Source organism: Melitaea cinxia, chromosome 9, assembly GCF_905220565.1.
Source record: "Melitaea cinxia chromosome 9, ilMelCinx1.1, whole genome shotgun sequence".
Taxonomy (NCBI): domain Eukaryota; kingdom Metazoa; phylum Arthropoda; class Insecta; order Lepidoptera; family Nymphalidae; genus Melitaea; species Melitaea cinxia.
Genome location: NC_059402.1, coordinates 5,003,977 through 5,026,883, shown reverse-complemented (window position 1 = coordinate 5,026,883; position 22,907 = coordinate 5,003,977). Strand labels below are relative to the sequence as shown.

Below are 22,907 nucleotides of genomic sequence, written 5' to 3'. Positions count from 1 at the left end.
CTTAGTGTTTCATATTTAAGAATATTTATTAAAGTAAAAAGTACAGTAACAAGTAAGTATTCTTTAAATGTTGGTTTTAACAATTTCTTTTGTGTAAAACAAAATCTGAAAAAATTCTGATCTAAAATTTGTTCTAATTACCAACTTTTTTTTAATATGTTAAAGGATATTTGTTGAGGATGTGGTGCCTACTATAAGACTTGAAATAAACATTAGACCTTAGTTACCACATATAGTAATAATGTATAATTTATAACAATATTTCTTTTGACATACACAAGATACGACGATTCACAAGATATTGTGTCAGGCCAAATAGAGATCTCCCTAGACTATTTTAAATGTATATGATAGTAAATAATTAAGAAATATTTGTTTATTTGGTTAAAATTTTGAATATACCTCGTTTTTAATGTTCATTTCATTATTGAGTAGAATAAAAATGATGCATTACTTTTTTACTATCTGCATATATTTGTAAAAATAACAGATTTATGAAAGAAGATATTTGAATGACAAACTCACATTGAAAGGTCTTCCATTAAAGGATTTGAATGGATATAAAAATAAGACTGATCATGCCATTTTCAGAAATCATTTATTCACAGATTCTTAACATTAAGCACAAGTCCACTGGGATTTTTATGACTATTAATACAAAATTGTGAGTAACATTTGACTAGGTTAGCAGAAGCTGCATAATGTGTTACCCGAGATTAATTTATGAATATGATTTTTATAATAGCAGATTAATGTATATACTGCTAAACGTGTATAAATAACTGTACTTATATTTACAATGTAAATAATAATAATTTAAGTTTGTAACCATTAAATCATGTTTTAGTAACCACCTAATAGTCATTTAGATATTTTGAATAACTAGCACAAAGTCATTCTTTACATACAAATGTGGTTTTATAACACAATAAATTTTTATTTAACAACGTCGCGATTTTATTGACATACCCGCATTAGATCTATAATTAAAAAACTAAAATACTTTTGCAACGAACATGTTATCTGGAAAACATTTTGATACTCATTTATTTAATCATCATCGTCGTCATCATCAGAAGGAACAAACAGTTCATTTTCTTCCAAGAAGTTAGCAATATTTTTACTTATAGCAGCTCCGATCAATAATCCTGGCACGACAGCACACACAACGCTCAAGAGTCCAAAAGGTGTTCTTTCTGGTTCTGGAAGAATTGCTCCGGTAGGAGTAGTAGTTGCCGTTCTACGAGGAATAATTTGTTCATGTTTTGTGATATTCTTAGATTGTACCACAAGTCGGGTCAATCTAGAAATAGCCATTTTTGTGGCCACTTATGTACGTACCACGTACTAAAACTATTTTTAGAATATCAAACCGAGATCAAAACTAATTTCAATTATTGAGAGAATAATGTCAGTAGCCAACTTGACATTTAACAACTTTATTGTTAATTATTTTCAGTACTAGTTTTAAAGCCCTGAGTTCGAGGTTGTTTGATCCATTTAAAATCACTTATTTATTATTTTCTCTCGTAACAACAATAGGTACTTAATTGTTACTTAGTTGTTGTTGTACCTTTATATTAACATTCATAATCGTTAAAAATATTTTTTCTTCGTGCACTAGTATTATTTAGTTAACAAAAAATCGGTTAAGTTACCGGTTTTATTAGTAGTCGCTCACTCTCTATCTCTACAGTCTATCTCAATAATAATATAATATGAATATATTAAACTAGTAAAGTCTATGTTTCAACTTTCAGTTAGATATACGTCAATCGGTCAATGGTTTGAGAATAAATGAATGACATGTAGCATTTGTAGCAAATAATGCATTAATAACAAATAATAATAGTAATAATAAAAAAGTTGTAAAATATATATTTAAAAAATGAACATCACGCTTACCAGCTTGGAAGCTTTAATATGTGAGTATAACTAGATATAAGTATATTTATTTAGAAGTAAAAAATTATTTAAAATATTTTTTTATTTAGTAAAAGCAACTCATGAAACTTTGCCACAACCCGATGCCGCAGCTTTGGAAGCCTTTTGTGTGGTGATGCGGGACTCCACAGATGGTCCACAGCTAGCAGCACAGGCACTAGCTGCTCGAATTCACTCGACAAATGCTCGGGAGGCTTTGTTAGCGCTCACAATGCTAGACAGATGTATGCGTCGCTGTGATTCTAATTTTCACGCTGAAGTTGGGAAATTTAGATTTTTAAATGAGATGATTAAATTAGTATCACCAAAATATTTCGCAGATAGAACAGCCCCGGAGGTTCGGACGAGGGTATTTACACCACATCAATAAATAATTCCTTAAATTTATAAATGTAACTATTATTTACAACAAAAAATTACTTGATTTAGGTTCTTCAGCTACTTCATGCCTGGTCTATAGAATATCCAAAAGAAACAAAATTTAAAGTGGCATTTGATATGCTTAAAAACCAAGGTGTAATAAAAGAAACTCCACCACCGTTACCCCCCGAGGACAACCCTTCTACCATTAGGGCAAGGACCAAATCTGAAATATTTGAAGATGAAGAAAAATCTAAGTTACTACAAAAACTGCTTCAAAGCAAAAAACCAAAAGATTTGCGACATGCAAATAGGTTAATCAAATCAATGGTTGAAGAAGTAAGTTTTATTTTAAAATAAGACATTATTTATCATGATAAAAACAAAGGAAAACAAGAAATGGTTCTTCATTTACAAGGGTATATTTATAAGGGTATTTCTCATAAAATCTTGAAATTCCTTTCCTAACAGTTTTTACAATAAACAACAGGATGGTATTTTTTTCTTCACTATGTCCCCAACTCCAGATTAAAATACTGTCTAAAGTTTTTATGGAAAATTTCTTAAAAAATCTGTTTACAACTATAGCTTGTCTATTGTAAATACAACAACTTATCAAAATTTCTCTGAGTTTAGGATTATAAGTCTTCAACAAGTCGTCTAATGTTGTTGACTTAACATGCGTCCCATAAAAAATGATTATTCCCTCACATTAACAATAGTCTCATTAGTTTTTGATAGTTGGTAGTACGGTCACTTGTTCGGAATGGCGAATAGACTTCATGCTGTTCGAAACTCATTTATTCTGGGGACCACGATTTTTCACTTTTTGTAATGTAAATAGTATAGATTTATGAGAAAACAATGAATTAATTCAAATATTTTTCATTAATTTATTGACAGGTAATTTCGGAATTTCATGATAATTACCCATAAATAATTAATATCACTACATTCAATAATAAGAATATGTTGCTTTAATGAGATAACCATCTACTTGTAAAATATGAAATATTAATATTATGAATAGTTACAAATTTGTCAAATTAATGTACAGGAGGAAAGACGCTCTGAAGCTAACAGTTTCAGAATACAGGAAGTCAATGCTGCATTAGACAGTGCTGGTTTACTGAGAGACATGTTAGAGCATGCAGAGAATGCATCCTCCGATGAGGTGCAACTGATTCATGAGTTGTATGCCAGCTGTGCTCGACTGCGTCCTGTGCTGCATCAACTAGCTACCCGATTCGTACCAGAAGAGCATTTTAGTAATATCTTTATTATACATATTTAAACATACAGATACAATAGTTGCAAATTGAATTACTAATATTTATTTTTAGTGTCATAGAGTAAATATTAATCTTGAAAATTTTATTTTTTACTTTATTATGTGTAACAGTAAAATCATATTTATATTTCTTACCCGACCTTTGTAACATACATATACATCAATTGCATAATTGTTTGCTAATAAAAAAATGTTTGTAAATGCCTTTTTTATCCTTGCAGATGACGTAATACAGGCTAATGAATTACTTAATGAAGTAATTACAAATTATCACAGATTTGTTGATGAAATGAAGACAAAGTCTAAAATAGCTAAGAAAGAAGTACAAACGGCAAATGGTGATAGTTTGTTAGATTTTGCAGGAGCGAACACTAGCAGGTGTGAGGGGGATAAACCAAAGAATAAGGGAAATAATGCTGTGATTGATGAACTAGGTGATATTTTCTCAAGTGAAAGTTCTACTAGTACCATAGCAGAGCCTATGAAACCTGTTAATTTAATGTCAAGTGGTAAGAACATAAGAACAAAAACACTATACATTATGATTTTGCTTTAAAAAATTTACAACAAACCATAAATTAGAATGCTAAATTAAGCCTTTGTGGTATTTTTCTCTACTGTCAAAAATTTATTTTATTATTTTTATTTTATACTTTATTGTACGCGACAAATACATTACAAACAAAGCATAAAGATGGTTACAGACTGTGAAGTACATTGGGCGGACTTGTGGCTAATTAACCATTTCTTCCAGGCAAACCAGAATTTGATCTATATGTTATGTAAATTTAAAAGTCTTTAAAATATTCATACGCTTCAGCCTCTTTCCCCATGTAGAAAGATCAGAGCTTAATCCACCATGCTGCTCCAATGCGGGTTGGTGGATATATTCCCTACTATGAGTAACGATCGCTATCAGGTGTGCATGATGACAACCGGGACCGACAGCTTAATGTGCTCTGCGAGGCACAGTGAGGAGACCCACGAGGACTGATCAGTCATCAATATATCGATCTAAACACACCAATTTTAGAGATCTAAACACATTCACAGCATAAATAAATACTTCCCTACTATGAGTAACAATCATTATCAGGTTTGCATGATAACAACTGGGACCGACAGTTTAACATGCTCTCTGAGGTACGGTGGGAAGACTCACAAGGACTAACAACCAGACAGGAAATAAATATTTGTATAAACACTCCAAACGGGAATCGAACCCGCGACCGCCGGTGTTTAAGCGCCGCCGTCACGGCACACACTCCATTACACCAGAGAGGTCATCAAAAATATTCATACCAATAATGCTATTTATTTATTGCTCTCTAAACCCTCAGTTGTACAAACTTTCATATTAATAACTTTTGCTACTTCTGTCAATACTAACCTTCAACTACGTGATACCATCACATAAAATTATTTCACGTCATTTTAGAGGATGCAGAGCTATTAGGTGAGAAGAATAAAAAAGTAGAAGCCTGGCATGAACTGGATTCACTTAGTGAGCAATTGTTGAAACAATCATTACCGGGAAATGCGAAACGCTTAGATAATTTTAATTGGTAAATAAACCGTTTATATTTCTCTAAGACTGTTAAGAGAAAACGTTTTCTTTTAATTTCCTACTTCTGTTGCAGTAAACACACAAAGAAAATACCAATGAATGCACTGGAGAAATCTTCTCCTGTACATGAACTACAAAATAACAGTGCATTATTAGACTTGGATTTCTTTACAAAAAAATCGGAGGAGGGGCATACATTGTCACCTATCCCACATTCTTCTAAGTCAACCAGTCCTAATGACGACGTTATGGTTGACATCAGTTCTGATGACAAATGCAAACCGTTAAATATATTAAGTAATGATTTCAGCTTAAAATCCGATTCACAAGATAATATATCACATTTAAGACTACTGCTAGAAAATGACGCCAAAATCAATAATTTGCCTGTAGAAAGTAAAGAAAATGCAAATGATGGTCAAAAAGAAAGTCTTAAAAATAAAATAAGTGACATAAAACCACTGACTGATATTGATTTGACTATACAAAGCGTTCATCCAAGTAAGATTTCTCCGTTGACTGTTTTCGAAGAAGAAAATGGACTAACAGTGGTCCTACATTTCTGTAAAGATAAACCGAGACCCGATGTTAATGTCATTGTAGTTTCAACTACAAGTAAAAATAGTTACCCCATAGAGGACTTCAAGTTTCAAGTGGTCGTGCCTAAGGTACATTTGTATATTTACTAGCTTTTCTCGTTATATATATATGTATACTAGCTGTGCCCGCGGCTTCGCCCGCGTAGAAATCAGTGCGTCTCAAAGTTTTCCCGGCAAACTTCCAGTGAAACTATTATCGAAATCGGCTTAGCCGTTCCGTAAACCTTTCTCTCCAAGCCCTCTCTCCGTTGGTGAAATCACATGAAAATCCGTTCAGTAGATTTTGAAGGAATCCATCACATATACTTTTGGGGACTTTGTTTTATAATACACTAACTGTCGCCTGCGAATACGTCCGTAAGATGTTTAACGCAAATAATTTTTTTGTTTTAGTCACTTGAAATGCTTATCAAACTGAGTAATTTTTTAAAAGGCACAATTTAGTATAATTTAACAGTTATTTTTATAAAACCTCTCTATACACCACAGTTTTAGTTTTATTTTCAGGCTGTATATGTTTCATACAAACTATCAACCCTAATTAAACCCTCTTAGCGATGGAATATCGCAAAATCCGTTCTTAGTGGACGTCAACTAACTATAATCTACCTCCCTGCCTCATCTTTGTCCATCCTGGATGGATGGACCATCCAGCGGTTATTAAGTTCTCGTGATGAGTGAGTCAATGACCTTTCTCTTTTATATATATAGATTACGGTGCATTATTTGGACACCTTCTCGCTATCTATAGAGCATACATTTTAAATTTCAAGTCTTTTACTTCTAAAAAATAGGACTTTCATACAAACTTCCAACCCCCCGTTTTACCCCCTTAGGGGTCGAGTTTCGCAAAATCCGTTTTTAGCGGATCTCTACGCCCTCTAAGGAGCCTTCCTGCCAAATTTCAAGTTTGTAGGTGTTATAGTTTCGGAGATTTCGTGATCAGTGAGTCAACCTACCATCCCCCGTTTTAACCCCAAAAAGGGGTTGATTTCTAAAGATACATTATTTGGACGCCTTCTCATCATCTATAGAGCATATATTTTAAATTTCAAGTCTTTTACTTCTAAAACATAGGACTTTCATACAAACTTCCAACCCCCCGTTTTACCCCCTTAGGGGTCGAGTTTCCCAAAATCCGTTCTTAGCGGATCTTTACGCCCTATAAGGAGCCTTCCTGCCAAATTTTAAGTTTGTAGGTGTTATAGTTTCGGAGATTTCGTGATCAGTGAGTCAACCTACCTACCCCCGTTTTAACCCCAAAAAGGGGTTGATTTCTAAAGATACATTATTTGGACGCCTTCTCATCATCTATAGAGCATACATTTTAAATTTCAAGTCTTTTATTTCTAAAACATAGGACTTTCATACAAACTTCCAACCCCCGTTTTACCCCCTTAGGGGTCGAGTTTCGTAAAATCCGTTCTTAGCGGGTGTCTACGCCCTATAAGAAACCAACCTATCAAATGTCAAATTTGTAGCTGTTATAGTTTCGGAGATTTCGCGATGAGTGAGTCAACCTACCATCCTCCGTTTCAACCCCAAAAGGGAGGTTATTTTTAAAGATACATTATTTGTACACTTTCTCATCATCTATAGAGCATACATTTTAAATTTCAAGTCTCTTACTTCAAAAACATAGGACTTTCATACACACTTCCAACCCCCGTTTTACTCCCTTAGGGGTCGAGTTTCGTAAAATCCGTTCTTAGCGGATGTCTACGATCTATAAGGAGCCTACCTGCAAAATTTCAAGTTTGTAAGTGTTATAGTTTTGGAGATTTCGTGATGAGTGAGTCAACCTATCATCCCCCGATTCAACCCCAAAAGGGAGTTGATTTCTAAAGATATATTATTTGAACACCTTCTCATCATCTATAGAGCATACATTTTATATTTCAAGTCTCTTACTTCAAAATCATAGGACGTTCATACAAACTTGCAACCCCCATTTCACCCCCTTAGGGGTCGAATTTCGTAAAATCCGTTCTTAGCGGATGCCTACGTCTTATAAGGAGCCTACCTGCCAAATTTCAAGTTTGTAGGTGTTATAGTTTCGGAGATTTCGTGATGAATGACCTTTCGCGTTTATATATATTATAGATAAGATATTTATATATATTATAGATATAGATAGATAGATATAGATATATATATATATATATATATATATATATATATATATATATATATATTCATCCGTATATTCCTTATATGTCAAAATTTTTATTAATACATGAAACGGCCCTTGTTTATCTTGTAAAATTGTCTTCCAGCAGATTATAGAATATGTGGTAAAGATTTTTTTACTATAGTGCGTTATAAATATAGATGTTATAAATGCAAATATCTGTTAACAGACTCGTTTGTTGGTCTTTTACGCCAAAACTGCTAGCACTAGCAACGACAGTCGATGCGGGTCGGTCAGTGCAGCTGTAAGTAGTAATGCGTGTGGGGCGCAGGGCTGGCGCGCGCGGCTGCTGGCGCCGTCGGGCCGCTCGCTGCCGCCGCGCAGCCCCTTCGCGCCGCCGCCGGCGCTCACGCAGCTGCTGCTGCTGGCGCGCGCCGCCCCCGTCGCCACGCCCCTCGCCGCGCCCCTCGCCACGCCCCTCCCCGCGGCGCCCCCGCCGCTGCGCTTCGTGCTCTCCTACTCCGTCGCCGGCGACTCCTGCTCGGAGATCGGCGAGGCCGTCTTGCCGCCTCTGAACGTCGACTGAGCGGCGCGACATTCCATTTAGTTAAGTTTACTTGTCGTTCGGCTTACTTGTAGCGCGTGACACGACTGGCGTGTCGTTCGTGCCCGGTTGCTAGATTTAAAAAATTATTCATTTTGCTTACGAACTGTTCAAAAAGTGTCTCGTTCGAAATTTAACGATCGAGTCGAGTAACCGGACTTTTAAATGCGTAGCGTGTGACACGGCAGTCGTGGTCTTCTTACGCTATTACTCAATTTTTGTTTCGAAAGCTTTATTGAAATAAATATTTATTTCTCAAACGGGCCTCGATTATATGTTAAATGAATCTGACAATAGAGCTTGATAAAAATACTCGCTTCTTCTGAACGATATCTCACGTACGTTCTATTTTCTGTGCACGGCTGCTCTAAATTGCACTGTGTTTGTTTAACAAACTTCCTCTGCATATAGTGGACCTTTGTTTACGTAATCGCTTGCATTTTATGCTGATTAGTTCTAGTCTGTGAATAAGGTTCCAATACCTATTTTGTCATATGTGAATCTAATCGATCTGAATTATTTAGAAAGGTATTAAGATGGCGCAACATTTCTAATATAGAATTGTTATTATTATAGTGATATCACAAAAACTGCATTTATTGTATACAATTTATTGTTAGATACTTATTTGTTTATATTCGATTGCTGTGCAATATATGATACTTAATAGAATATATGTCCTTAACATTATAATATTATTTATATTAACGGAAGAATAAATGATATCTGCTTAGTGGGAAATTTTATTTAAATTACATTTGTTTGAGAAAAATGTAAATTAAACCAAGCTTTAAAGTTACAATATTTATTAATATAAAAAGAATATTTACATAATTATGTATCTAGATATTTACACAGTAAATGCGCCAAACACAAGTCTATGGTATTTACAACGGAAACAACTTATAATAAAAAAAATTATGTCATTCTTCAGTCATTGATCCTGTCAACATTATATTTATAGCTTAATAGGTAAATATAGTTTAGTAATTACTATTTCTATACGGCTTGGTCTCTGAAAGCGAGAGCAGTAATCGGTTTTTGGTGTCCGCAGTACTCGCGCTCCAGCGTGCCTTTCTCCAAGTCCCATAGGCGGCCATAGCTATCCGAAGAACCTGGACACAATACAAAAGAAAATAAGAATTTTTTTTTTAACTATCGCATCATACAAAATGGATGTCATAAATTTTTATTGTAAATTGAAGCAATATACACTACAGTCTTTTAAATTTTTATTAAAAAAATAACTACATTAATTTATGTATTTTTAATATATATTGTAAATAGTTGAGAGAAAGTATTATGGAACAATACTGCTGTATTGAGGTAAAAGGCAGTAACCGTTTTTCACTATTTTCGTAAAATTTCGACACCGTTACACTTTTATGATTACAAATAATGTAAACAATATTTTATTAAATCTATATGAATATTATGATATGATATATACAATACCCTACCCCACCGTGGCTCGAAGAGCACGTTAAGCCGTCGGTCCCGGTTGTTATCATGTACAACTCCTTACTCATAGGGAAAGGGAGGGTCATAGGGTAGTAGGGAATATATCCGCCGACCCGCATTGGAGCAGCGTGGTGGACTAAGCTCTTATCCTATTTCTACATAGGAAAAAGGCCTAAGGCCCCAGCAGTGGGATATTACAGGCCGAAGCGATATATAATTCAAACAAATCCAAAACTTTAAAGTAAATTTTGATGCTTTCGCTAAAAAGAGTATGAAGAGTTTCATAAGAGGTTGGTCGCTGGTGCGCCACACGCGCGCCGTGTTATCGCCACATACCGTAAGACACGTACCGGTGAAGAGGTACCGCGAGTCGAGCGTGAAGGCGGCGTCCCACACCCAGCGCTGCGCGTCGTGGCGCAGCTCCTGCAGCAGCGACCAGTCGCTGGTGCGCCACACGCGCGCCGTGTTGTCGCCACATACAGTAAGACACGTACCGGTGAAGAGGTACCGCGAGTCGAGCGTGAAGGCGGCGTCCCACACCCAGCGCTGCGCGTCGTGGCGCAGCTCCTGCAGCAGCGACCAGTCGCTGGTGCGCCACACGCGCGCCGTGTTGTCGCCACATACAGTAAGACACGTACCGGTGAAGAGGTACCGCGAGTCGAGCGTGAAGGCGGCGTCCCACACCCAGCGCTGCGCGTCGTGGCGCAGCTCCTGCAGCAGCGACCAGTCGCTGGTGCGCCACACGCGCGCCGTGTTGTCGCCACATACAGTAAGACACGTACCGGTGAAGAGGTACCGCGAGTCGAGCGTGAAGGCGGCGTCCCACACCCAGCGCTGCGCGTCGTGGCGCAGCTCCTGCAGCAGCGACCAGTCGCTGGTGCGCCACACGCGCGCCGTGTTGTCGCCACATACAGTAAGACACGTACCGGTGAAGAGGTACCGCGAGTCGAGCGTGAAGGCGGCGTCCCACACCCAGCGCTGCGCGTCGTGGCGCAGCTCCTGCAGCAGCGACCAGTCGCTGGTGCGCCACACGCGCGCCGTGTTGTCGCCACATACAGTAAGACACGTACCGGTGAAGAGGTACCGCGAGTCGAGCGTGAAGGCGGCGTCCCACACCCAGCGCTGCGCGTCGTGGCGCAGCTCCTGCAGCAGCGACCAGTCGCTGGTGCGCCACACGCGCGCCGTGTTGTCGCCACATACAGTAAGACACGTACCGGTGAAGAGGTACCGCGAGTCGAGCGTGAAGGCGGCGTCCCACACCCAGCGCTGCGCGTCGTGGCGCAGCTCCTGCAGCAGCGACCAGTCGCTGGTGCGCCACACGCGCGCCGTGTTGTCGCCACATACAGTAAGACACGTACCGGTGAAGAGGTACCGCGAGTCGAGCGTGAAGGCGGCGTCCCACACCCAGCGCTGCGCGTCGTGGCGCAGCTCCTGCAGCAGCGACCAGTCGCTGGTGCGCCACACGCGCGCCGTGTTGTCGCCACATACAGTAAGACACGTACCGGTGAAGAGGTACCGCGAGTCGAGCGTGAAGGCGGCGTCCCACACCCAGCGCTGCGCGTCGTGGCGCAGCTCCTGCAGCAGCGACCAGTCGCTGGTGCGCCACACGCGCGCCGTGTTGTCGCCACATACAGTAAGACACGTACCGGTGAAGAGGTACCGCGAGTCGAGCGTGAAGGCGGCGTCCCACACCCAGCGCTGCGCGTCGTGGCGCAGCTCCTGCAGCAGCGACCAGTCGCTGGTGCGCCACACGCGCGCCGTGTTGTCGCCACATACAGTAAGACACGTACCGGTGAAGAGGTACCGCGAGTCGAGCGTGAAGGCGGCGTCCCACACCCAGCGCTGCGCGTCGTGGCGCAGCTCCTGCAGCAGCGACCAGTCGCTGGTGCGCCACACGCGCGCCGTGTTGTCGCCACATACAGTAAGACACGTACCGGTGAAGAGGTACCGCGAGTCGAGCGTGAAGGCGGCGTCCCACACCCAGCGCTGCGCGTCGTGGCGCAGCTCCTGCAGCAGCGACCAGTCGCTGGTGCGCCACACGCGCGCCGTGTTGTCGCCACATACAGTAAGACACGTACCGGTGAAGAGGTACCGCGAGTCGAGCGTGAAGGCGGCGTCCCACACCCAGCGCTGCGCGTCGTGGCGCAGCTCCTGCAGCAGCGACCAGTCGCTGGTGCGCCACACGCGCGCCGTGTTGTCGCCCGCCGTCGTCACCAGCATGCTGTCGCGCAGTGTCGTTAGCGGTTAAAGCGAGAGGAATAAACTACTCATTATAGTAAATAAGTAAAGTCGCATAAAGTACTTTAGCATATCCTTTAAAAACTAAATACAATCATGTAACCAAAACTAAAATACAATATAATTTAATATCTGTAACCATTGTAATATCCACAAACATTTGTATCCATATCCATATCTGAAGCTTCACAATTACAATTACAGTGATTTTTTAAACATGCGGAACATTTTGACTAATAGGCTTATTTTAAACTACGGATAATCTTGCAGTAATTTTATTCCTATTACACAATGCATACTTACGTGGAGTCATAACTGAATTTACACCTAAGCCCATATTTCTTATGGGCCTGCAGATGTTTTCGTGGCACGGGCCGTGGTGGTGAGCCACCCAGTGACCACACATAGCAGTTGCCCTTGTTGTTGACAGCTGCCATTAGCTTACCCTCAGGATCAATAGCTATATCTTGGATGCTGGCTTCTGCTTCTGGAATCTGAATTTAATAATAATAGTATGTTAAATTATATGTTAATGCAATGTTAATAACAATATTTAAATAGATATTAAGGGCAAAACTGACAAAAAATATATATTAATTTATTGCACCTTCAAAATATAATATAATTATTACCAGTTGTTCATTGTGATCAGTCTTCAAGTCCCAAATATGAATAATGCCACTCTGTCCTCCGACCATGATCTGTGACTGATCGGGGTGAAGAACTACTGCATTAACTGGAGCAGGTACTTGAAATATGCGCTGGCATTGGAAAGCATGACCCACTCTGGAATATAGATTAATCACAATTTATCAAACACAACTAATACAACTAATATATAATAGAGAACTATATATATATATATACAATGGTTTATTGACAAGACTTCAAAAATGGAGGAGGTTCTTAGTTCAACTTTGTCTATGTATGTATGATTGATTGTTTTTAAATTTGAGTGAGATCTGATGAGTATTTTTTGAGTTATATCCAATAATGTTTATTGTACTATACTTGTTTTGAAGTAAATTGAAGTAGCTTTTTTTGTTAAAGAAGAGACACAATTATTTTAATGATATAATACCTTATGTCCCATATCCTTGCAGTACAGTCTTCTCCGCCCGTGTACATCCATTGTCCATTTTCCTAAAATTGTGTCATTATTTTAAAAAAAAAAAAAATATATATATATATATATATATATATATATATATATATATATATATATATATAACTAGATCAGCAAACAAGCTTACGGCTCATCTGATGGTAAGCAATTACCATAGCTTATAGTACGTCTGCAATACCAGAAGCATCACAAGCGTGTCGCCGACCCTATCCCCAATCCCCGGGTGCTCTGGTCACCTTACTCACCAACAGCAACACAACACCACTTAAAATGATGTGATCTTCTGTAAGGTTGAGGTACTACTCCAGTCGGGCTCCTCCATATTTTGAGCAGGAAGTTTCCTGCTCTGCCCTACCTCAGTTGATTAATCTAAATATATATAATGTATCTTTAAATGTAAACCAAGATTTATATATAAGGATAAAACTTAGCATACTGTTATTATCAATTGGATATATAATATAATAAATTTTTGAAAAAACAATCATACCTGAAAGCCAACTCTGGACACATTTTTCACAATACCCTCATAGTTCAAGACTGGGTCGGGATTAGCACTGGCCAAGTCGTACATTCTTATATGCTGATAACCACATGCCGCTACCATTTGGCCATTTGGATTTATTTCTAAGTCATTGACTTGCTATAATCATTAAAAAACTGTTAATATAATTAAAGACACAGATTTTATATGACATGTTCTGAGGTTGTTTCTGTCAACATCGCACTAGATATTAAGCATGAATAAATGAAACACAAAAAGATAAATATAAAGTGCATGCATATTTGCTTATTCAAAGCATCGTTTAAATCCATGCAAAGGGATCCTGGGAAAGTGGTGCACTGATATCAAAGCACGCTTCACAATGATACTAGATCTCAATTCAAAAGAACTTTCGGCCAAGAAATTAATTAAGGTGATTGTGAATAGAGCCTCTTTTTCACATGAAGATCATCATTACAGCCTATACAGTCCACTGCTGGACACAGGCCTCCACAAGTTCGTACCAAAAATGGTGTAAACTCATGTGTTTTGCCCATAGTCACCACGCTGGGCAGGCGGGTTGGTGACCGCAGTACTGGCTTTGTCGCACCGAAGACGCTGCCTGACTTTTCACATGAAGATGATATTTATAAAAAGCTTTAGATGAAAGCTGGAAGTATATTTTATACAAAAGAATAAATAAATTGACTTCTCATTTATGCCAAAGTAGTTTAAAAAAGTAATTCTATGTAAAAGGTAACATTTTGAAAAAAATCAAATTAACATTTATGTTACAACATTTAATTAATAAGATATAATAACCAAACACGCAATCTTTATATGGAGACATTTTTAAATTGTTTTTGTGTTGGCCTCAAAGTTTTAAACAGCCGTGTAACTGCTACTTTTTTATATTGTTGTCATTACATATTACCCAATTGTATAACGCTTATTTCATATTTGTTATGAATAATAAATGTATATAACTAACCGAGTCAGGATGCTGCATTGTTCGTAAGCATACACCACTGTGTGCTTGCCATAATTTTATAGTATGGTCGTATCCCCCCGTTACAAGAGCAACTTGAGAACCAGCTCCCGTGCTTCCTCCATCACCAGACATTTTTTAAGTACAATTTTAATTCAAATTCAACGAGTAATTATTTAACTTAACCAAATAAACAATTGTTTATATTTTATATCACGTGTTACTTATCACATAAATACAATAATTTCAAATTTCATTCATAAAATTCCAGCCATAATTAAACCATACTTCAATTAATAAATAATAATAAAGGAATAACTGTTATCAATTTGTTTATTAAATTAATATAACCTTAACTCATACATTTAATTTCGACAAAATTGAAGTGACCACAGATAACTAATTTTCTACTAAGAGTGACATAGTGACAATTTTATGACAACCAGAGATTACTAAAAAGGTTACAGTGTGTGTTACAGTGTTGTAGGTTAAAAGTGTTAAAACCAGCATCTTGGTTAAAACTTTTTTTTTATGGACTGCACTTAGTGCATTGCCAATGACGAGCAGGAATTAAGAAAAATGTTCAGAAATTGAGGATAACGGACAAGAGGAATTTATGACAAGATTCAGAACAGGATAAGAAGAAACAAAATAATATATTTTATGATGAAAAGGAAAATAAATACATAAAAACATATAGGTGATATAATATTAAATATCTATATTATTAAGAAATATATAATATAATACAATACTATATTTAAATATATTTAAGTAAATAAGTAGTAATACTATATTTAACTATATTTAAAGTAAATTTAATAGTAGCAAGAAAAAACACAACCGCGCGCGTTTAAGTTTCCCGCTCATCCCCCCAGTTTAAAACTTAAAACCTTAACCTCTGGTAGACTGGACTCCCTCGAGCGCGAGTTCGCGCAGTCTCCCGCCGAGTTGGTCCACGCGGCGCTAACCTCACTGAATCTATCTGTGAATCTTCCGCGTAATATGATTCGATAAGCACGCACTACTTGAGGCGTAGTTTTTTGACACTTATAACAAAAACGCTTATATTATTTTGAAGAGTATGAACTAAGCTTTAATTTACTATATAAAAAAGTGTTGTACATCTGGGTATATCAATTATAAAATAGCGCTTGTTTCAGTGTGCAAAAACATGTCGAAAAAATATAGTTTGTACATTTGTCTTGATTTACTTATTCTGTTTCTCAATCGTATCTATCTAGCTCTAACAGCAAAAGAAATATATTCTATTTCTTTTTTATACTCGAAAATATGTGGTCTAGATTGCGAACGCTCGAATCACATTTCAATTACACCTTGTAAGCAATTACTGTAGGTACTGAGGTAGGGCACAGCAGGAATTTCCTGCTCAAAATATGGAGCAGCCCGACTGGGGTAGTACCTCGACCTTACAGAAGATCACAGCAAAATAATGCTGTTTTCAAGCAGTATTGCGTTCCTGTTGGTGAATAAGGTGACCAGAGCTCCTGGGGGTATTGGGTCGGCAATGCGCTTGCGATGCTTCTAGTGTTGCAGGTGTCTATAAGCTACGGTAATCGCTTACCATCAGGTGAGCCGTAAGCTTGTTTGCCGACCTAGTGACATAAAAAAAAAAAGAAAAAAAATGGTACGGGTTTTGTACTTCATACTTCATTAGAATTAGCTTTTGAATTTTTTTTAGAATAGTATTTTGGATTGGATATTAGTTTTAATACCCAATTTTCATTTTCAAATTTAAATGTGACATTATAAACATCGGCTTTCGATTAAATTAAAAATCATTAAAATCTGACCGTGTCGGCGCTCTAGCCAATTAAGCTATGGAACGATGTACCCGTACGTATGTATGTATTTTCATTGTAATATGAAACTTTGAATAGTTACGGGTCTCTGTAAAGAACTCACTATAGACGGCGCCACGGTTCGCTTAAACCGAAAAATAAAAATCATCATATCAAAAATTTCGCTCTAGCGGGTAAATCGTTCCATAGCTTAATTGGCTAGAGCGCCGACACGGTCAGTCGGAGACGCGGGTTCGAATCCCGCTGGAGCGGTCAATTTTTGATATGATATTCAAAAATGTTTAGAATTCCTAATGTGTGGGTAACACAAAAATAAAATCGTACATATTAAAAATAGCATGGTGTCGTCTCCTGTCAAAGATTTTCATTGTAATATGAAACTTTGAATAGTTACGGGTCTCTGTAAAGAACTCACTATAGACGGCGCCACGGTTCGCTTAAATCGAAAGTCAAAATCATCATATCAAAAATTTCGCTCTAGCGGGTACATCGTTCCATAGCTTAATTGGCTAGAGCGCCGACACGGTCAGTCGGAGACGCGGGTTCGAATCCCGCTGGAGCGGTCAATTTTTGATATGATATTCAAAAATGTTTATCATTAAAATCGGTACACCAAGCATAGATCAAGTAAAAAATATAGATAACGCACTTAGAACAAAAAAGTGAAGCCACTTTTTTAAATATGTGTGAGTGAGTGAAGTGTTGACACTTTTTAAAAAAAGTCCCTGAAAATTTTATTAAATGGGATTAAACACAATTAATTTAATATAGGTAAAATGGGTATGCGAAAATAAAAATATGTTTATAGTTTTAAATATATTTACTCCTTTTTTCGCTTCAAATTGTTAAATAAATCTATTGCAGCCATGTTTTGATTTAATGAATTATATAAATCTGTGTCAATGAAAATTGTGTTTTTAAGTAATTGATGATTTCTCTGAAGGGCAAGTTCCTGTTTTAAAGACGTCTAACTCTTTGCTGTAATGATTTATTTTAATAAAGTTCCTGTTTTTTTAACTTTTCTCTTAGTTTATGTTTTCTAGGTGTATCAAAGATTGAATTTTGGTTAACGACTAATTTTAGACTCATCCGGTAGGTCCTAGAACAAAAAATTCAACAGTAAATACCTAGTAGTAAGTAGTAGTATATACATGATGGTACTCTGCGAAGTCCACGTTTTGTACCGTACATGTCAGCTTTATCAAAATGGTTTGAACAAACCACACTAGATGAGGATGGCTGTCGTTGTAGTTCATTTCAGCTCAGTCGCACAGCAGCTACCTATTCTATCTATCTCCACACGATAAAAAAAAAAACAATAATGATGTCCACTTACTAATCAATTATTTTTCTATGATTGCCTACAATTTACGTACCCGCATTTTGGGCTAATGGAAATAAGAATTACAGGTAACACTCCCTCGGTACGTCATTTCGGGGCATAGAAATTATAAGTTCCGAATAACCTCAATATTATTTTGGAATAACAAAAAATATAAAGTTTTGTATGTACTTACGTGTGAAACGATATTTCTTCAGACTTTTTGTTCACTTTGGAATATTTTTTGCACCATTTAATTACAAAAGAACGGCATTTTATAGGCAAAGTTACTGTACGAGGCCCCGTGAGATACTAACGAAAATGAAATGAGCGTAGTTTGATGCATATGTGTGCGTGAGCGCGTGTGTTTACTTGAAGGAGCCGAGTTTTGTGGCTTCAGTAACAACATAGGCCGCGCATTATCTACTTTTTTTTACTTTATCTATGACACCAAGTAAAAAGTTATGCGGATTTTCGAGAGTTTATATATATAGACAGAGAGAGAGAGAGAGAGAGAGAGAGAGAGAGAGAGAGAGAGAGAGAGAGAGAGAGAGAGAGAGAGAGAGAGGGAGAGTAGTAGAGTGTATAGTAGAATTATTTATATATATACACGGCCGAATTGAGTAACCTCCTCCTTTTTTTTGAAGTCGGTTACAAATAGACGTGTAATGATGTTACATGATATTTCTATTTTATATTTATAGTGACACATTAAGAAATATATTTTTTTATAATTATTGATTTGTAAGCAGCAACTATCAACAGCAATAATTTAGTATCGCTGTCTATTTGCCCATAATTACGAACTTTTATTGTGTTAATGTGATCAGAAAATCAAGAATGAATTCCTATGAAAAAAATCTGTACTTTTGTACAAATGACCAAACTAAACTTCCGGAAAATTCCACTTTCTTTGATACAGCTACTTACAAAACCACACCTAACTTTTCCGATCTTAAATTTAAGTCTATAATTAATTCATGGTAACATTGTCACTGAAGATTAAATTAAGCAATTGACGTTGGTTATTGACCAAGACCAAGTTGACACATAAAATGCAGATTGACTTGAGATTGACAGTCTGTTCTCATTTTAATCACATCAATTGTCGTTTAATAATAATGAAATAGGTTTTGAATATCTTGACTAAAATACAAATTGTTTTTATTATTTAATCCTTGAATAAAACAATTGTTTGAAGATATACGTCACTAAACATAACGTTGAGGTTGTAGTTTTAAAATGTGTAAACAATTATAACTATAAAATCATTTACATGTAAAATAATGTTAGCTATTGTATTTCTTTACAAATAGAAAAGTATAAGAGAAAGAAAAGAAAGGTAGAGAAGAATGAAAGACAAATTGAAAAATAGAATTTTATATGAAATTACTTTATTGAACATGTAAAATCCGTATTGACATGAGGAATGCTAATTCTCATTTACAAAATAACACAAATGTAAAATTTCAGAGACTAATCACATTGAAAACCTACCTATAACTAACTAAAAATACAACATACACATCAATTTCCTAAAATTTAAATTGCTCAGTGCAGGTTAAGACCCGAACTGTCCATTCTTAGCTTAGAGTTTGGTACCATTATATAAGCATTGAAATTTACAATGAGAGGTAGGTTTAATTAACAATAAGCCGACACATCATTCATGAAATTGTCTCTAATTTTACACATTGATATAGTTCGACCAAAACTCATGTCTATTGGGCAGAAAAAAATGTTTTAGCATAAATTATACTTATGGCATATGAAAAGCACAGCTTTACGGCTAAAGTTTGTTGTAGACATACAGTTTTGATAAAACCATTTGAGGTACATTACAAAGATGAGCATCCAGTAGTCACAGCGAACTTAACGAGGGAGGGCTAACTGTACAATTCCCCAGTGTATACATGCTAACACTTAAACATTATTTTTTTTTCAAAGGCTTAGAAACCTAGATATCTTAGCCTGTGGTGAAACTTTCCAAACTCTGCACTCTTAAAACTATTAACTATTCAATACTACAGTTAGGTAAATAAGCAACACCTGTCAAATAATCAACAATTTCATTAATGTCGATCCAAATTTTATAAATATCATTTAAAAGTTTGTAATCAATTCTTTTAATTAAAAAATATCTCTAATACTTGTATAAAAATTAAGACAATGTAATACAGACTTTGGAAAGTCAGTCCCATTTTACTTTTGTAATAAATTAAGTCCAAGTAAATTATTCAATATGAACAGTAATGCCTACAAGGTTGGGAGATCATTCGCTTTCTTCCTCCTCCTCCTCACCACCCTCTTCTTCCTCTGACTCGTCCTTCTTCTTCTTTGATTTCTAAAAGTCATTAAAGAACATTTTAAAATCAATCATTAAAGTAAAAGTTGCTTTACATTAACCATGATACTAAAGGAATATAAATAAATACAAAAGATATTAATTGTAAATAAGTCTTACTGCTGGAGCAGCTGCTTTCTTTCCCTTCTTTCCTCTCTTCTGCGCTTTTTTACCACCACCTTCGCCGCCACCGCCGTTTGCGTTATAGGACTCTAGGTCTTTCGTATATTGCTCCTTTGCCTTAGCAGCTTTTTCCTCCCAAACCTGACAAAACAAATTTTATTAATAAAAATAGTAATAATAATAAATGTATAAATAACATAAGATAAGTCTTAAAGATATGATAAACGCCATATTATAAATAGGTAAATTAAATCAACATACACTTTTGTCTTTCATTGACCTCCATATCTCGCCTCCTTTTTTAGCAATTTCGGTGACTTTAAGACCCGGATTATCGGCTTTTATTTGTTCTCTTGCGCTGTTTAGCCAAAGCATATATGCTGACATAGGACGCTTCGGCTTGTCCGACATTTTAACTTTTTTCCTGAAAATAATTTAATATAAATTAAACTGCATTATTAAAAATAAACACACAATAGGTTATAAGGCCCGAGCATGGCTTGTATTTCGTGCTAACGTGCATCCACGCGACTACGAGGCGTTCTTAGGGAGACATTTTGGCGGGAAACCTATTTATGGCTCAATACATAGAAAATAATAAACTCCGTTAAATATTAGATTAAAACCTAATTAAAATAAGCAAATTTCATCACATTGTACGTGTAAAATCGATCAAATTAGTTATCGCCCCTTACAACGAGTTCACTGGCCTATGCAGAGTCGAACGAGCCATTTTGTTTTCTCATATTGTGTTGAAAATACGCATTATCTCTAGATGACATAATTACTAGATAATTCTAAAACTATTTAACTTCGACTTGTAGAAGAACTGTTTTAGTCGTTCAATGAAAAAGATTCGAGAAATTAATTATTTAAAATAGGGCGTCCTTCTTATACCCACGCGTACTAAGGAAAGTACGACGAAGCCTATAGCCATGTTTGACTCGGAATTCCAACGTGGATTGAAACATATTTTACTAAATTACAAACTAATAATCACTAATAAGCTTATTAAAACACGTAAGTTTCGTTAGAAAATTGATCTGACTTACCTGATGGCAAAAATTTTGAATTAATTTTTGAACTGGTACACAACCAAACTGCAGACGTAGAGAGCCAGAAGAAAATGTATGGAGCTCGAAGTAATGTTCCCAGTGCAAGCTAGCTTGGGTTAGTCTCGCGTCGCTACTGAGGCGCCATCTACATCGCTCGCTATTGGCTGATAAAGTCAGTATGGGCAATCTTCAAAAACAGGCCGAGCATCTTGTACTACGTATATCCGTGACTAAATGATTACGCGTGTTAATATAATTTAAACTCTATGTGCTTTACTTAACGTTTAATTTCAAATGGGTATTTAGACTCAGTACATTATTATCAATAAATGTTTTCGTCTAAAAATAAAGATAATAGCTTGAAATTGGCCAAAATAAAGCACAAGTGAAATGGATAGTAAGGAAATAAATATTTTCTAAACATGATTTTAAGCAATTAGTTTAATAAGTATGTCAAAATGTGGTCCAATCCTCTTTTAGGTTTCCCTTATGAGACTCTAAAAAATAACTCGCGCCGGATTTTAAATGCCGCCAACGTTTATTTCGAAAAAGTAAAAAGCGCGGCAAACGTCGGCAAGAAAGGGACGCCAATAAAACATAACGTTTGTGAACGCGTTTGTTTACGATTTGATATTTTGAAGGAACTTGAGAAATAGTTTTTATTTCTTGACTTATAAGAGCGTAGCACTTAAGATGTTAGTAATAAAATACATTCTAGATCTTCGGTTATTATTTAACCATGGGTATATAGAGATAAACTATTATTCGAAATTAGATCATTTATAAATACAATACAGTAGGTACACCATTTTAATAAAGGAACTCAATAGTAATTGCATATAATGTAATGTTACACAAAAAAGGTAACATAGATTTCGCTGATATTGTATAATGTTTTAGGATTAATATAGATACTTTTAATAATTGAGGGTTTGATCTAAATATATCCTAGCTTGGAACTTTTGGTTACGATAAAACTGACTTAAATATACCTACTAATCACAAAAATCTTAAAGCCAAAGTTTTTTTTTGTATTAAGAACCTTATTTATCATTTCATCTTATTATATGGAACTTATTTCGTCTTCGTGTAGTCTTGTCTCGCATCATGAGAACATAGACGTCCTTTAAAGTAGAAAACTCGAGACATTTTATCTACAAATGAGCAAGAATCAAATTCTGAATTAATGAATCAATTCTGAAGCGTCTTTTTCATACATACTATAACTAGGTACCTATAATTAGAATAGATTGTTGTTGGATTTGGCTTTATCTATTTCTAATATTTATATACCTATCATTTCATATTTATGGAGTATGGGTCTCATGAAAACAATAGTGTATCATTTTAATATCATTGTTATTTCTATATTTGTATAAATAAAACGGAAGAAATAAAATTATCTATAAATAAAAGCGATTCCTTTTAGGCTACGGTAGGGCAGCGAT

At 36.4% G+C, this 22,907-nt stretch overlaps 4 protein-coding genes across 5 annotated transcripts; 1 reads left to right on the top strand and 3 right to left on the bottom strand.

The window, feature by feature from the left end:
• Positions 1–581: 581 nt before the first annotated feature.
• LOC123656725 (essential MCU regulator, mitochondrial) lies at positions 582–1,444 on the bottom strand. Its single transcript, XM_045592383.1, has one exon. The coding sequence runs from the start codon at positions 1,315–1,317 to the stop codon at positions 1,051–1,053; it is 267 nt and encodes an 88-aa protein (XP_045448339.1). The 5' UTR covers positions 1,318–1,444; the 3' UTR covers positions 582–1,050.
• A 283-nt stretch (positions 1,445–1,727) lies between these two features.
• LOC123656271 (ADP-ribosylation factor-binding protein GGA3) lies at positions 1,728–9,229 on the top strand. Its single transcript, XM_045591976.1, has 8 exons — positions 1,728–1,925; positions 1,995–2,293; positions 2,374–2,643; positions 3,362–3,572; positions 3,817–4,104; positions 5,034–5,160; positions 5,236–5,830; positions 8,224–9,229. Exons 1-8 carry the CDS (start codon positions 1,889–1,891, stop codon positions 8,476–8,478), a joined length of 2,082 nt encoding a protein of 693 aa, XP_045447932.1. The 5' UTR covers positions 1,728–1,888; the 3' UTR covers positions 8,479–9,229.
• A 56-nt stretch (positions 9,230–9,285) lies between these two features.
• LOC123656272 (target of rapamycin complex subunit lst8) lies at positions 9,286–14,928 on the bottom strand. 2 transcript variants are annotated; one of them, XM_045591977.1, is made up of 7 exons: positions 14,797–14,928; positions 13,812–13,964; positions 13,277–13,338; positions 12,828–12,981; positions 12,499–12,689; positions 12,036–12,178; positions 9,286–9,611 (listed from the first exon to the last, which is right to left on the bottom strand). In XM_045591977.1, the coding sequence occupies exons 1-7, from the start codon at positions 14,926–14,928 to the stop codon at positions 9,496–9,498; spliced, it is 951 nt and encodes a 316-aa protein (XP_045447933.1). In that variant the 3' UTR covers positions 9,286–9,495. The 2 variants fall into 2 exon arrangements, 1 of the variants encoding a protein (XP_045447933.1); XR_006743509.1 differs by lacking the exons at positions 12,036–12,178; positions 12,499–12,689; positions 12,828–12,981; ... (1 more) ...; positions 13,812–13,964; positions 14,797–14,928 and adding an exon at positions 10,308–10,408 and having other exon boundaries at positions 9,526–9,611.
• A 4,373-nt stretch (positions 14,929–19,301) lies between these two features.
• On the bottom strand, positions 19,302–21,594 carry LOC123656619 (high mobility group protein D-like). The gene is made up of 4 exons (XM_045592286.1): positions 21,457–21,594; positions 20,666–20,828; positions 20,402–20,545; positions 19,302–20,281 (listed from the first exon to the last, which is right to left on the bottom strand). The coding sequence occupies exons 2-4, from the start codon at positions 20,813–20,815 to the stop codon at positions 20,210–20,212; spliced, it is 366 nt and encodes a 121-aa protein (XP_045448242.1). The 5' UTR covers positions 20,816–20,828; positions 21,457–21,594; the 3' UTR covers positions 19,302–20,209.
• Between the last annotated feature and the right edge of the window lie 1,313 nt (positions 21,595–22,907).